The 13638-nt window shown below is 51.5% G+C and overlaps 1 protein-coding gene across 18 annotated transcripts in view; it reads right to left on the reverse strand.

The window, feature by feature from the left end:
* Positions 1–13638, reverse strand: part of MSI2 (musashi RNA binding protein 2) — a 419652-nt gene that overhangs the window by 47217 nt on the left and 358797 nt on the right. For 7 of the 18 annotated variants that reach the window (XM_053274690.1, XM_053274692.1, XM_053274693.1 and 4 more), the window contains 3 exons: positions 11676–11714; positions 6889–6912; positions 4707–4769 (listed from right to left, as the gene is read on the reverse strand). The exons of 2 other annotated variants lie outside the window; for them this stretch is intronic. In XM_053274690.1, coding sequence (XP_053130665.1) covers positions 4707–4769; positions 6889–6912; positions 11676–11714 — 126 coding nt within the window. Of the gene's footprint in view, positions 1–1117; positions 1207–4706; positions 4770–6888; positions 6913–11675; positions 11715–13638 lie in introns of all 18 variants that reach the window. 9 more of the 18 variants (XM_053274695.1, XM_053274694.1, XM_053274702.1 and 6 more) reach the window with 4 other exon arrangements.

Below are 13638 nucleotides of genomic sequence, written 5' to 3' on the forward strand. Positions count from 1 at the left end.
TTCGTGAGATAAAACGTTCAGCCGTACTTGCAAAGAAACGTTCTCTTAGGACTTGGCAATCTGGACATGGGTACCAAGAGCTGGATTTGTGGCGTAACCAAATTAGCTTTTAAAAGAAGTATCTAAAACCAATTCCCTTGTGCCTCGGCTTAGTCTGACAGTCAGCCATTGCACATACTCTCCCATTCTGTAGGTCTCCAGTGGGCTGTTTTCCTGCTCATCCCGTCGCTCTTAAGGGCTCCCCAAAGGATTCTGAGCACGGATGTAGAATATTAAAAGGGCGAGCGAGCACGCCGTAGGAAGCCATGGCTGCTTGTGCAATGCCACTGGGGCCCGAACCTCAAGGCACTTGCAGATGAATAACTCCCACTGGCTGTGGTGGGGACCACTCCCAAGTCAGTGCTTTTCCAATCGGCACTCGGGGTGCTTTCCCCTTTCGGCGGAGGAGGCAAAATGGCAGAGTATGTGACAATGGTCCATGGACTACCGCCACCAGAGCAGGGAGGCGTCTTGGGCAACGATCTGCCGGGTCGAATTTGGCAGGCCCAAGTCTAGGGGCCTGTTGATTGGTATGGTACAATGGATCCAGGCCTTAAGCCATCTTCTCTCCAGGTCGGCCTACTCTCCCAAACCAAACCACGGCTACGCTTGGACTGCCAATGCTCTTTCGAGTGACAATCACCTATAATATCAACTCAACAAGGCATGTTCTACGGCTACATCTACAGCTACCAGTTACGACTACTACAAAAGGGCATGCATTTAGTTCAATCCCACGGATACATAACACTCTAAGAACAGGCAAAGGGAGATGTGAGATGTTGTACGGACGACAAGTGTTTCGTTTCATTAAGTAAGGGAAAGTCGTAAGAAACCAAAAGAGAGAAAAGGTGTACTGAAATAAACAATAACGGCAAATAATAATAATTAGAGAGAGAGAGAGAAAGGAAGAGAGAAAGAGAGAGAGAGAGAGAAAGAGAAAGAGAGACATTTTTCAAGAGTTGGGTATGAGTTGTTTCTTGAACTGTTTCATCTGAACAAGCAAAAAAACATGCAACCCCAGCTGCTACTAACAAGAAGCTGGACACAGAGAGAGGATTAATAGGTGTGGACAAACCTTCCCGCTGAGCGTGCTCAGAAGAGTGTCTGAGAGGAGGGCACGTCCCAGTGTAAGAGAGGCCGGAGAGAATGCCTCAGAGACACCCTCTCCACAGCAGGCCCCAACCAAGCAAGAGAGAAAACAACAAAAACATAACTACTCACACTCACCATCAAGGTCAGTAGCTCATGTTACGAGATTTGCGACGAGCAGCAAGTATAAAGGGCAGTAAGGAGCGGGGTCAACTCTGGACTGGACCAGTGGTGGTGGTGGGGGGTCTGGCCGCTGGGATGGGGGTGCCGTCCCAGAGCGACGGACGGGCTCTGGGACGCCCCTGCGTTTCGGGCTCAGCTCTCGGGGCAGCCACTGTTGCATGGTCCAGGGGGTCGGCCCCATTGCCTCCTGGCGGCCGAGACTCTGGCCAGTGCCTTGCCCAGCCGGGGGGAGAGGAAAGCCTCACGAGCCTTCGGCAAGTCGGCAAGCCAGTTTCCCCCTTCCTCTTGGATCCCCAAAGAAATCCGGGCTTCCCCTTCTCAAGACCAGGAAGGGTAGCAGAGGTCCAGCTCAGCCTCCTTAGGGAGGCGGCGTTCCGTTCTGGGAGTGAAGGGGTGGCCGAGCACCGCGCTTCAGCACCTCTAGGTAGAGCCGGCGGGGGTGGACTCCAGGGGGACAGGAGCTGCACAGGTTGTGCCTACAGACCCCTCCCCCCTCCCCGGGGCACCCGCCCTGCACCTTTCGTTGGGGGTGCAGGGCAGCAGAGGGGTGCACGCTGACTACTCTGCCGTACCAATGGTTCACACCGTTGGGTAACACTGATCTTTAAAAGGTGCCGGAGGAATCCACCGCCTTGTGAGAGTGTGCTGGTGAAAGTGACTGCTGATGCACACCAGTCTTGGGCTTTGGGGTGCGTTTCTGGGAACTGAACTGATTTATTGTATTTCTGACTTAGATACGACTCCCCGCCCGTCAGGGCGCTAAACACAGGCCTGCAGCAGGTTTCTCCTTGGTGGCTGGAGAGGCCACTCGAGCGAACCTGCCCCTGTGCCCTGAGCTCGATCAGCAGCAACGATGCTGAAGTCAGTGGCTTTTATTGGTCACTTCTCCTCCTCTTTTTGTAACGAACGAGGCCTGAGCGCCATTAACGTGAAGCAGATTATCCTCCACTGTGCCTGAATTTACTCCCTTACCACTGCGGATTCTCTCCGAAGGAAATGCCAGATGGAGGACAAAAGGCTTCCTTCTTTAGAGGGACGCATGCTCCCTGTCTCCATGGCATGAATACATCTACATGGGCACAGATTCACCTGGAGATATTTTGGAAGGCCCAGGTCAGGCACCGTACTGCTCTTTAAACTTGCCTTAGGCGTCCGTGTTAATTTTGGGTTAGATTTAAGGTTGTATCACAAGTTAATTTGCTTTTTGAAAACAACAACAACAACAACAACACCAAGTTTCAAATTTAAAAAGTCAAAAACGAAAAAAAAAAAGAAAAAAAACCAACAGCGAAACCAACCAAACAATATCAAGCAGAGAAACTGGATGTTGCTCAGTTCAGTGGTCATGGGACATCGATAGCACTCTCGATTAGGAGGGGACCAGAAGGGAGGCCAAGTTAACCTGGAGGAAACCTTTCCGCCTTTCTACGGGAAACCTTTCCGCCTTTCTATCCCCACTGTTTAGGACGAGACTAGAACCAAATGGGGAACCAACAGATGGGGAAGGTCCATCCTTCCTCAAATCATAGATGAACTCAATTTTTGTTAAGGCAGAAAAGAAGAAGAAGGAAACAAAGAAAAAGGAGGAGGGGAAAAAAAACAGGATTCCCCGGAGGTGCCTGGCTACGCCACCCCCTTGGACGTTTTCCTGCCCGCCATTGCATTCATCTGTGCTGGACAATCCTTTGTAGCCCCACTAGCCAGTTTGCATGGAACGGAGATCTCCAAACATCTCATTTCGGACCCCAGAGAACTGAGCCTTTCCCCCCACCAGAGTCTAGTGGGGCATCAATGCTCAGCACTGCAGCCCTCTCCTCGTTGGGGTTGGGTGCCCGTTTGGCGTTGGCTCGAAGAGGCCTCGCGGATGCATCGCGTGCCAAAGGGCTGCCCATGGAGGTCCCCAACTTCATCACTGGAAAAAACGGTGACTGCCAGATTCCAGGCTGGGCGTCTCACCTACGCCATCTGGCGGGGGCATTTGGGCCCGAAGAGGTTGTCGCCAGTTGCTGGCGGAATCCCACCCCTCAACCCTGCCCAGACCTCACTTAATATTAGCAAGGACAAGCGGCTGGATAGACACACAAAACAGTACACAGGCCAGAGCAAGCCAGAAAGACCGGGAGCGATTAAACCCACTGAGCCAGCTGCAGTCTACCCCGGTCCTTGTGCTGTGTTGAGGGGGCAGGGTTGGTCTGGGACAACCAAAAAACGGGCTGACAAGCAAACCTTGTCAGAGGTCTTAACAGCCCACTCGGGATTGCATCAAGTACTCGGTTATTATGCCAGTCCCCAATTCCCTATGTTAGCATTTCTCAGAAAAGTGGGCTGGCCTTTGCAGCAGGGAACAAAAGGCTGAAGGGATATCCCAGACTGATTTTCTTTCTTAAAAAAAAGAAAAGGGGGAGAGAGAAAAAAAGATGTCTGGGAAAGGTCATACTCTTCAGCACAGGACCAGAGATTCAGATTTGTCCCTGGTTAAAGCTCATTGACTTGGATGGGAGGTTGTCTTCACACTCGGGCTCGGTTTAAGCATCATGCCGAGCCACGGAATAGAATAACCATGGCTTCCGATTCCAAACGGATCCATCTGGGTTCAGGGCTGCTTAGCCATTGCCGTTTTCTATCCCCTCATCAGCACTCATGTTTAAATTGTGCAAGTGGCAGCCTCTGGAAGCAAACCTATGGCTTTAGAAATATTTTAAGTAAATTTAAAAAAAAAAAATCTGGTCTGCCAGTTCAGACCTCTTGGCAAACCATGGTTAGCACAATTTCCAACCATGGTTCCCGATGCCCCTCTTGGCAAACCATGGTTAGCACAACTTCCAACCATGGTTCCCGATGCCCCTCTTGGCAAACCATGGTTAGCACAACTTCCAACCATGGTTCCCAATTCCCCTCTTGGCAAACCATGGTTAGCACAACTCCCAACCATGGTTCCCGATTCCACAAATGATGGCTTGATATGACAGAGGTCACGCCAAAACCATGGTTAAGCTTCCTTAAGGTTGGACTTGCGGTGGAGAGGCTACAAGCTGAAGACGCAGCTCGCTGCCTAGCAGCCGAGGGGGGTTCAACTGGGAAGGAAACCTTGCATTGCACGTGGCCGAGAAACGGAAACTTGTCTTGCCCGTCACGTTTAAATCTCTCTCTCTCTCTCTCTTTAAAAGGTCCCCTCTGCAGCAACCCTGGTTTAAAAGCTCCAGCATTCTTTCTCGGCTGCTCCTCGCCGGTCGCACTTGGTCTCGCCTGGCAGGGTGACCCCGTTCCCCCAAGATAAGTGTGAGGAAAAGTCAAAGGACATGATGGGCCACACAGAATACCGACAGAGCTTTTACCTGGCCCTGCTTTCTGTGGGTATGCCATTTAGCCGCCTCTTCCACGGCCCCCCCTACCTGATCCTCTTGCTGCCGCCACTGCCGCCGCCGCTACTGGTCCGTAGGCTGCTGCTGGGAAACCTGGCGGAGAGGGGATTTAAAAAAAACACGGAGTGGTAAGAGGCAAGCACACCAGGGGCCACAAGAGTCAGGGAAGCCAGGGGTCCCATCTCAGCCAGTGTTCCCCATAACAGGGCATCCCGGATGTTGTGGACTACAACGCCCATGAGTCTCGGCCGAAGGCCATCGCAGCTGGGGATGCTGGGAGTTGTAGTCCACAACCTCCGGGATCCTCTCTTAGAGGGAATGCTGATCTCGACTCCTGCTTAAAAGCAACGCCTGATTTATTGGGCGTGGGGGGATGTGCCGAGGGAGAGTCTCTGTGACATTAGAGATCTGGAGATACAGATCCGCCTTTCCTGACTTGCAGGCTGACAGAAAGCTGGGGTGTGGTGGTGGGGAGTATGGGAGAGTTGGGGGATTCACAGCGCCGGAGGGTTGGATGCGCCCTTCGGAGACGGGTCCTCCTCCTGATGTGTGTGCGTGGCGAGTCCGTCTGATGCACATGCTAGGAAGACACCGGGACATGCCAGGGATAAATAAGGGGATCCGTAAACCCCTGCTAACTACTCTGACAGATATTTATATACCGCTCTTCAACCGAAGTCCCCAAAGCGGTTTACACAGAGAAATAAAAACAAATAAATAAGATGGCTCCCTGTCCTCAAAGGGCTCCCAATCTAACCCCCCCCCCCACAAAAACATAAGATAGACCCCAGCAACAGCCACTTGGAGGGATGCTGTGCTGGGGGTGGAGAGGGCCAGTTACTCTCCCCCTGCTAAACAGAAGAGAATCATCCCGTTAAAAGGTGGCTCTTGGCTCTGTTAGCAGGGGTAACTGAGCAAAGAAGCACCTTTGAAAGTGGCGATTCTCTTTATTTACAGGGGGGGAGAGCAACTGGCCTTCTCCAACCCCAGCACAGCGCACCTCCAGTGGCTTTTGCTTGTTTCTGTCTCCTGTCTAAAAAGAGACAGGAGATAGAAACGAGCAACAGCCACTGGAGGTGTAGACTGTAAGCCCTTTGGGGACAGGGAGCCATCTTGTTTATTTTTCTATGCAAACCGCTTTGAGAAACTTGGGTTGAGAAGCAGTAGATAAATATTCATAGCCGCAGGGGAACAGCATCCATGTTCCTGGCTCATCCCCATGTTAATCGTGTCGGCTGATTTGAGAGGGGAAGTATCATCTGAACCGGCCAGGACGGGGTCCAGAATATAGTTCAGCAAACACGAAGCGAGAAAGACGACAGCCCTTTTCGAATGTTCTGTTCAACGCAAGGTACAGCCTGTCTGTGTGTACCGTCCCTATTGAGACACACGTACAGCCGCACATGATGTTCAAAGCACATACAAAGGAGCCCCGGGTGGCGCAGTGGTAAAACTGCCGCCCTGTAACCAGAAGGTTACAAGTTCGATCCTGACCAGGGGCTCAAGGTTGACTCAGCCTTCCATCCTTCCGAGGTCGGTAAAATGAGTACCCAGAATGTTGGGGGGCAATATGCTAAATCATTGTAAACCGCTTAGAGAGCTTCCAGCTATAGAGCGGTATATAAATGTAAGTGCTATTGCTATTGCTATACGGCTGGGCATTTCCTATCCATTGTCAAGGTGAACACCAGTTCACTTTGACAATGAATGCCAAAACGTGTGTAGGCACCTACATGCATATACAACGTAGTGTCCAAACACGGCTCAGGTGGTGGGCCATGGTGTACGGGAAGTGTAACTTACAGGAGTCTAGTGGGTGCTTTTTGGGGCGATGCGGGGGAGGAATGGGATAGTTATCTTTCTTGTTTACGGCAAAAGTAGCAAGGAGCTCTGGATCAAACCCATGGTCTCCTCGCCGGCCGGGAGGATGTTTCTGGCCCATATTGAGTGCATTATGGCAGGAAACAGGCCAGCAATAAAGTGCCCTTGTTATGATCACCACCGTACGGCCGTCACCGGCAAAAAACAAACGATAACCAGGAAAGCGGAAGAGCAGAGAAGATGAGAGAGAAGCCAGACAACTACAAGCCCGCTAATGCTACCTCTAGCGCCGTAGCTAGGCGTATCGCTACCAGGGAAGAACCGAACCACAGAAGAGATAGGTTAAGAGTGTCTCTAAACTACTGTAAAATATCAATTAAGAGAGACATACTTGCATTTAAATATGGTAATAGGGCTGTTGGGGAAGACAAAACAAAAACAAAACAAGATTCCAGGTCAATACATGCAGAGCTCCCTCCAACGGCTGCCGAGCTCCGTTCCCCATACCCAGAACATGGGCACAAGACCCACTAATCCCATCCGTATTCAAGGCAGAAGATGGCGGGCTAAAATGGCGGCGTTGAATGGTTATCCACGGTGAGAACGGAGGAGAATAAAGCTTGCGGGGGGTGCGGCCAGAGCAGGTGAGGCGCCTAACATGTTTCCAGCATGTATGTTTTGATTTAAAATAATAATAATAATAATAATAATAATAATAACAACAACAACAACAACAACAACAACAACAACAACAACAACAACAATAACTACACTTCGATGCTGCCACTCCTCCATCGTTCACTTGTTTAAAAGCGTTGAGATCCCACGTCTCTTGCCACCATCAATGCAAGGCAGCTAAACAGGAAGGAAAATGCCATCCCCGTCACAGAGACGATAAGACATCGACATATGTGGGTGCCTCCTGAGCAGCCTTCTAATGAAGCCGGCGATGGGTTCATCTAGCGCAGCCTGGCCTCAGCGCCCCAAGGTCTCAGGCAGGGGTCTTTCCCAGCCCTCTCTGCAAAGCGATGCCCCCCAGGGATTGGACCGGGGGCCCTTCGGCATGCAAAGCAGCTGAACCGCAGCCTCACCCTCAAAGGAAGGACAGGGAATGCCCACTGAAATGCCCTGGTTCCTCCCCAATGGCCAAAGGGAGGCAGGGGGGTTCCGAATGACCGCTGACCATTCAGAAAGCCAATGTGTTCCACGGCCGTTGGGTCGTCTCTATGCAGACTGGCAGACATTCTCCAAGGTTTCAGGCAGGGGTCTCCCCCAGCCCTTTCCAGGAGATGCCGCCAGATTGGGGCCTTCTGCGTGCAAAGCCGGCGACCACTGAGCAATCCCGCCAACCACATCCCGCCATCCCGCCAACCACCAAAGCTCCCACCCGGAAACAACCACACAGAACCAGCAGCCTCCGAAACCCAAACCCCACCCCCAGAGATAAACAGCAACCTGCCCCCCACAACACCCCCCCCTCCCAGCCCGCTCAAGACCACTGCTTGCCCTAGAGGCCCCCTCCCAAGGGCCTGACCACGCTAGCTGGGGGCTCTGCAGGAACCGTGGTGCCCGCAATGGGGTATCGAAAGCCCTCGGAACCTGCATTGTGTAGCGGATGGATGTCTCGGGGCACACAGAGGCAAGGACAGACGCCCATGCGAGAGACGGACGCCCATCTCTGACTAGGTGGAGCGGAACCAATGGAGCGTGCAAGCAGCCCTGCGGACTTTAATGTAACTGGCAACCACCAAACGAATACACATACGGCAAAGATTTATAGAGCGCTTTTCAACAGGAGTCCCCCAAGCGGTTTACACAGAGACCTAAACAAACAAACAAAATGGCGCCTTGACCCCAAAGGGCTCGCAATCTGAAAAAGAAACCCAAGAGAGACGCCAGCCGCAGCCCCTGGAGTGCTGCTGTGCTGGGGACGGAGGGGGCCGGTTGCTCTCCCCCTGCTCAGGAACAGAGAACCGCCGCTTTTAAAAGGTGCCTCTTGGCTCAGTGAGCCAAGGAAACAAGAAAAGGAAAGTCTTCACGAGTGAGTGCCTTTGGGCTATGGTCTTTGGGCTATGGTCTATTGGTCTATGGTCATAGACCACGGTCTATGGTCAAGCTATGGTCTCGTGGTGGATCGGCCTCTTCAACCGGAATCCAGACAGTGGTTTTCAAGGCCTGGCCAAAGACGGCAGATCTGTGTGTGCACTTAAGCACAGGGTCAACCTCAACGGCCGAGACCGCCCCCGGATGCAACAGCCGTCACCCTCAGCCACCATGGCCGAAGACGCTCGGCCAAGAATGCCGTTGCCGTCCCCCCTGAAGGGAGGAGACGGAGACCCACGCGGCTGGTGGGCCTCCACCGCTGTGGGTGCGCCCCTCGCTCCCGCCCTCGAGAGGCCTCGCCGCTTCTAATTGCCCCGGGGGTGGGGGGGACACGATGCTGCCGGAACCATTCAAAAGCACTCAAGTGGATTTAGGCGTCCCAATTAGTGGATATTTCACAATTAACATTTTGAATGGGATCCGGCGCTGTCCAAGAAAGCCCCCCCAGGATTCCGATCAATTTCACGCTGCCTTTGTTCGTCCGCCAGCGCTCAAGCCTGTATCTTAGAGCTCAATTTTGCACAGATAATTCCGCCCCGCCGCCCTCGCTCTCGGCGTCAATAGGGCTTCCTCACTCCCAGAGCAGCCGCGTGGGAGAGAAGGACGCATCTGGGCCCCAGCCACAATTTAAGGAGGGTCTCTCTAGGAGCAGCTGTACTTCCCAGCACACAAAGAGCAACATAATGGGTGTGTGTGTGTGTGTGTGGCGGGGGGAGGAATGAGGACAGAAGACAGCAGACAGGCAGGGGTTTGGAAAAAAGAGGGCAGGGGATGAGCGGAACAGAGTCTGGCATGCCCCACCTTTGGCAGGAACGATGAGAGTGCCCCACTAGGGCCATCTTGCTTTACAGCGAGTGATGGACAACCAACTCCATCAGCCCCTGCAGGAGGCATCGCTGTCATTTCCAGCAAGGGTGGGGCATTTCCAGCTGGCTGTCCCCGTCCTTGCGGGAGTTTCCTCCCAACGGCTGCCGCGTCTCCTTTGCCATCAGCTTTGTTCTGAATCGAACCATTTCTTTAAAAATATTCATGTTTCAAAAAACAAGGAAGGGGTTCTCAGACTCGGGACTCCAGACGTCGCGGGACGACAACTCCCACTGTGATGGGAGTGAATCATAGGAAACATAGGAAACTGCCATATACTGAGTCAGACCATCGGTCTATCTAGCTCAGTATTGTCTTCACAGACTGGCAGCGGCTTCTCCAAGGTTGCAGGCAGGAATCTCTCTCAGCCCGATCTTGGAGATGCTGCTAGGGAGGGAACTTGAAACCTTCTGCTCTTCCCAGAGAAGCTTCATCCCCTGAGGGGAATATCTTGCAGTGCTCCCACATGTAGTCACCCATCCAAATGCAAACCAGGGCAGACCCTGCTTAGCTAGGGGGACAAGTCATGCTTGCGACCACCAGACCAGCTCTCCTCTCCTAAAAAATCTTGTCCTTTCTTGGAGATGCCAGGGAAGGAACTTGGAGCCCAGATGCTCTTCCCAGAGCAGCTCCATCCCCTGAGGGGAATATCTTCCAGCGCTCACACTTCTGGTCTCCCTTTCATGATGGGCGTTCTCAAACAGAGATCAAAGGCTCTTGGGCATCGGGAGGGGAGACATAAAGAGCCAACTCACCATCTTTGCCCAAGCCCCTGTTTCAATGCCGTCAGCCGCTGAGGCAGGATTGTCCTTCAGCGGCCAGCAGGCCTGAAGGGTATTAGGCACAGGGAAATCCGTTAGACTGAGGCTGACACACAAGGGCTGTCCACAGACCCCCACCAAAAGAGAAAGCACCTCCAGGCCACGCACAGCACATGTTTTCACCCGTCATTTTTGAACAGAAGACCCAATGGGTGCAGAAAGCACCCATTTCCCAACTGAGAGCATATCCCTTTCGACACATAAGCACCTCCCTGGTGGGTCAGGCCCAACTGAATTATTATTATTATTATCTAGTCCAGCATTTCCCACTGTGGCCCGCCCGATGCCTCTGGGGAGCCCACAGACAAGAGGTGGATAAGGGCAGGCCTTCTCTCCCGCTGTTGCTCCCCTGCAACTGGGATTCAGAGGCATCGTGCCTCTGAGGACGGAGGTGGCCTATAGCCACCTGACTAGTAGCCATCAGACAGACCTCTGTCCTCCGCGAATCTGTCCCTTTTAAAGCCATCCAGGCTGGTGGCCATCACCATATCCCCTGGCAGAGAATTCCATAGATGCAGGGGCGTATCTAGGGTGGGGCAGGCAGGGCACGTGCCCCGGGCGCCACTTGAAGGGGAGCGCCATGTCTTAAATTTTTTTTTTAAAGGCTGCCAAAAACAAAATGGCCACCGTGCATGCTCAAATGGCCTCTGTGAGGCCCTAGGCCATACCAGGCCTCACAGAGGCTATTTGAGCATTCGTGGTGGCCATTTTGTTTTCAGCTGCAATTTTTTGGAAAAAAAATTATTTTAAAAAATGGCCACCGCATATGCTTAAATGGTCCCTGTGAGGCCCTAGAGGCCAGCAGGGGGGAGGGGGAACCTTTGCAGACCCCCCCAGCCTTTAGGAAGCCCCCCCGAAGGGGCAACAGGTAATTTGTTTTTAAAAAATAATATGTCACTGTACACACTGTACACAATATGTGACTTGTATTTTTCCGCTGGCATTATGGTAAAGTTATCTGAAAGATGGGTGTCAGATGTTTGGATGGGGGCGCAATTTCAGTGCTTGCCCTAGGCGCTATTTTCCCTAGATACGCCTCTGCATAGATGAATTATGTGCTGTGTGGAAAAGTACAGCAAACCATGGTCCTTCTCAAACCATGGTGCAACCTGAACTGGGAGCGGGGAGGGTTTGAGTGGCCTGGGTTCAAATTGGACTGGCCCCATTCAAATGTAAACCAGGGTGGACCTTGCTTAGCAAAGGGGGCCATTCATGCTTGCTACCACAAGACTTGCTCTCCTTAGTAATGAAAAGAAGTCGGGGGGGGGGGTGGGAATTAGGGAGATTATTCAAAGCATGACAGATTCCCGCAGCTGCATCACATGAGCCGAAATTCTACTAAAGCATTCAGTGAAGGGGGAAAAATATGGTTTAAGGGTAATGAACTTGCCTGGGTAACTTGGTTTGATTGAAGATCCTACAGTAATCACTACAAATGCACAGAATCAAATACAGCCATTACTGAGTAATACAGCAAGCTACAAACTAATTTAAGAGAGAGGAAAAGGACACCCTCCAAACTTAATCCAGTTTTCTCCCTCCCCCCTCCCCAAAATAGTTTAACCCTGTGTTGAAAATGCCAAACAGAAGCGAGCAAACAGGGCGGAAACAATGGAAGACGTCTGCCGGGCTTCTGATGGATTAATCCTATTAACATTTTTAACATCTGCCCACAAGCGCTTTTTTTTGGTTTGATAGCCACATTAAAGGGTTTCCTTTGTCTTTAAACACCGCTTTAGATCAAGCTTATTAAAATATATTTCACCAGGTCAGGAAATCAGTGCGTTTCGGGCTCAGTTGCAGCATACGTGACGTGGTCGCCATTAACGAGCTGATTATAGCATCCTAGACCTGGATAATGAGCACAGAGGCATTTCATGGTGAGCGGGCGAGGAATCCACGTAAAGCAGCCAGAACACAAATGCAGGGCCTGTCTGATATCACGTACAGGGGCGAAGAAATGTGGGCTCTGTTTGTCAGCCAGACAAAATATTTTACTCATCAAGCTATGTGGGTACATTGCTCATCAGGGCCGTTTTCACTCGCCAGGCATCGTTTTTGACTTGTCACCGACTAGTAGACTAGTGGATTTCTGCAGCCCTGGTTATGTAATTATATTGCTTTGTAGTGACCAAACTGGGTTGAAATTTTCCCTGAACACTTCCCCTTATTGTTGCTACTGATGCCACTTCTAGCCCTATCACAGTATTACTATTACCACCACAAATATTTATATACCGCTTTTCAACAAAAAACCCCAAAGCGTTTTACATCAATCAATAAACAAAATGGTCCCCTGTCCCCAAGGGGCTCAATATATAAAAAGAAACCTAAGATTTCTTAGATTTCAGCCAGCAACAGCCACTGGAGGGTTGCTGTGCTGGGGACGGAGAGGGCCAGTTGCTCTCCCCTTGTAAAACAGAAGAGAATCACCACTTTAAAAGCTGCCTCTTGGCTCAGTTAGCCGATGCATCTGGAAGCTTTCCCCTTGTAAAAAGGAAGAGAACCACCACTTTAAAAGGTGCCTCTTTGCTCACTTAAGCAGGGGTATACGATAGTATTTGCAGTTCTTCCTCTGCCCTCCCGTTTTCTCTCCACAACCACCCTGTGAGGTAGGCAGGTGAGTCTGAAAAGAAGCGACTGGGCCAAGGTCAGTCAAAGGTCTGCTTGTCAGAGTGGGAATCTGAACCCAAGTCTCTGGTGTCTCAGCCTGCCATTCTAACTGCATCATCACACTGCACCACACATGCTACCCCCAAGCAGAAGAGCATGTGGGAAAGGGAAGCAGCATCCTCTCCTGACCCTTGCCTAACCTCCTTGCAGCCCATCTCCCCAGCTATTTTTCTGCCATCTTTGAAAAGGGCAGCCATGTCAAAACAAGAGAACAGGGAAACCCTAAAGGAGCACTAGGAATTTCAGTCCTTATAATAAACATTTCTAAAATGGAAACTTGATTTTTTTTTAAAAAAAAGACACCTGATTTTTAAAACATGGGGAAGGAGAGGTTGGTTGGCGACTTCACAGGCGGCAGCCAATCGGAACTGTGCCCTCCTGCTTCAAACTGGCAGAGTGGACGCTTTCCCATCTGGAGTGGAAAGGTCCTCTTGGGCTGAACGCAGCCAGGGCATTTGCAAAGCGTTGCCCACTGCTCCAAAAATGTCACATCCATCTCTAGGCTCATGGAAACTTTCTTTTTTAAAGACACCTGATTTTCAAAACGTGGGGAAGGAGAGGTTGGTTGGCGACGTCACAGGCGGCAGCCAATCAGAACTGTGCCCCTTCTGCTTCCAACTGGCAGAGTGGACGCTTTCCCATCTGGAGTGGAAAGGTCCTCTTGGGCTGAACGCAGCCAG

Source organism: Hemicordylus capensis, chromosome 12 (assembly GCF_027244095.1).
Source record: "Hemicordylus capensis ecotype Gifberg chromosome 12, rHemCap1.1.pri, whole genome shotgun sequence".
In the NCBI taxonomy this organism is placed as follows: Eukaryota; Metazoa; Chordata; class Lepidosauria; order Squamata; family Cordylidae; genus Hemicordylus; species Hemicordylus capensis.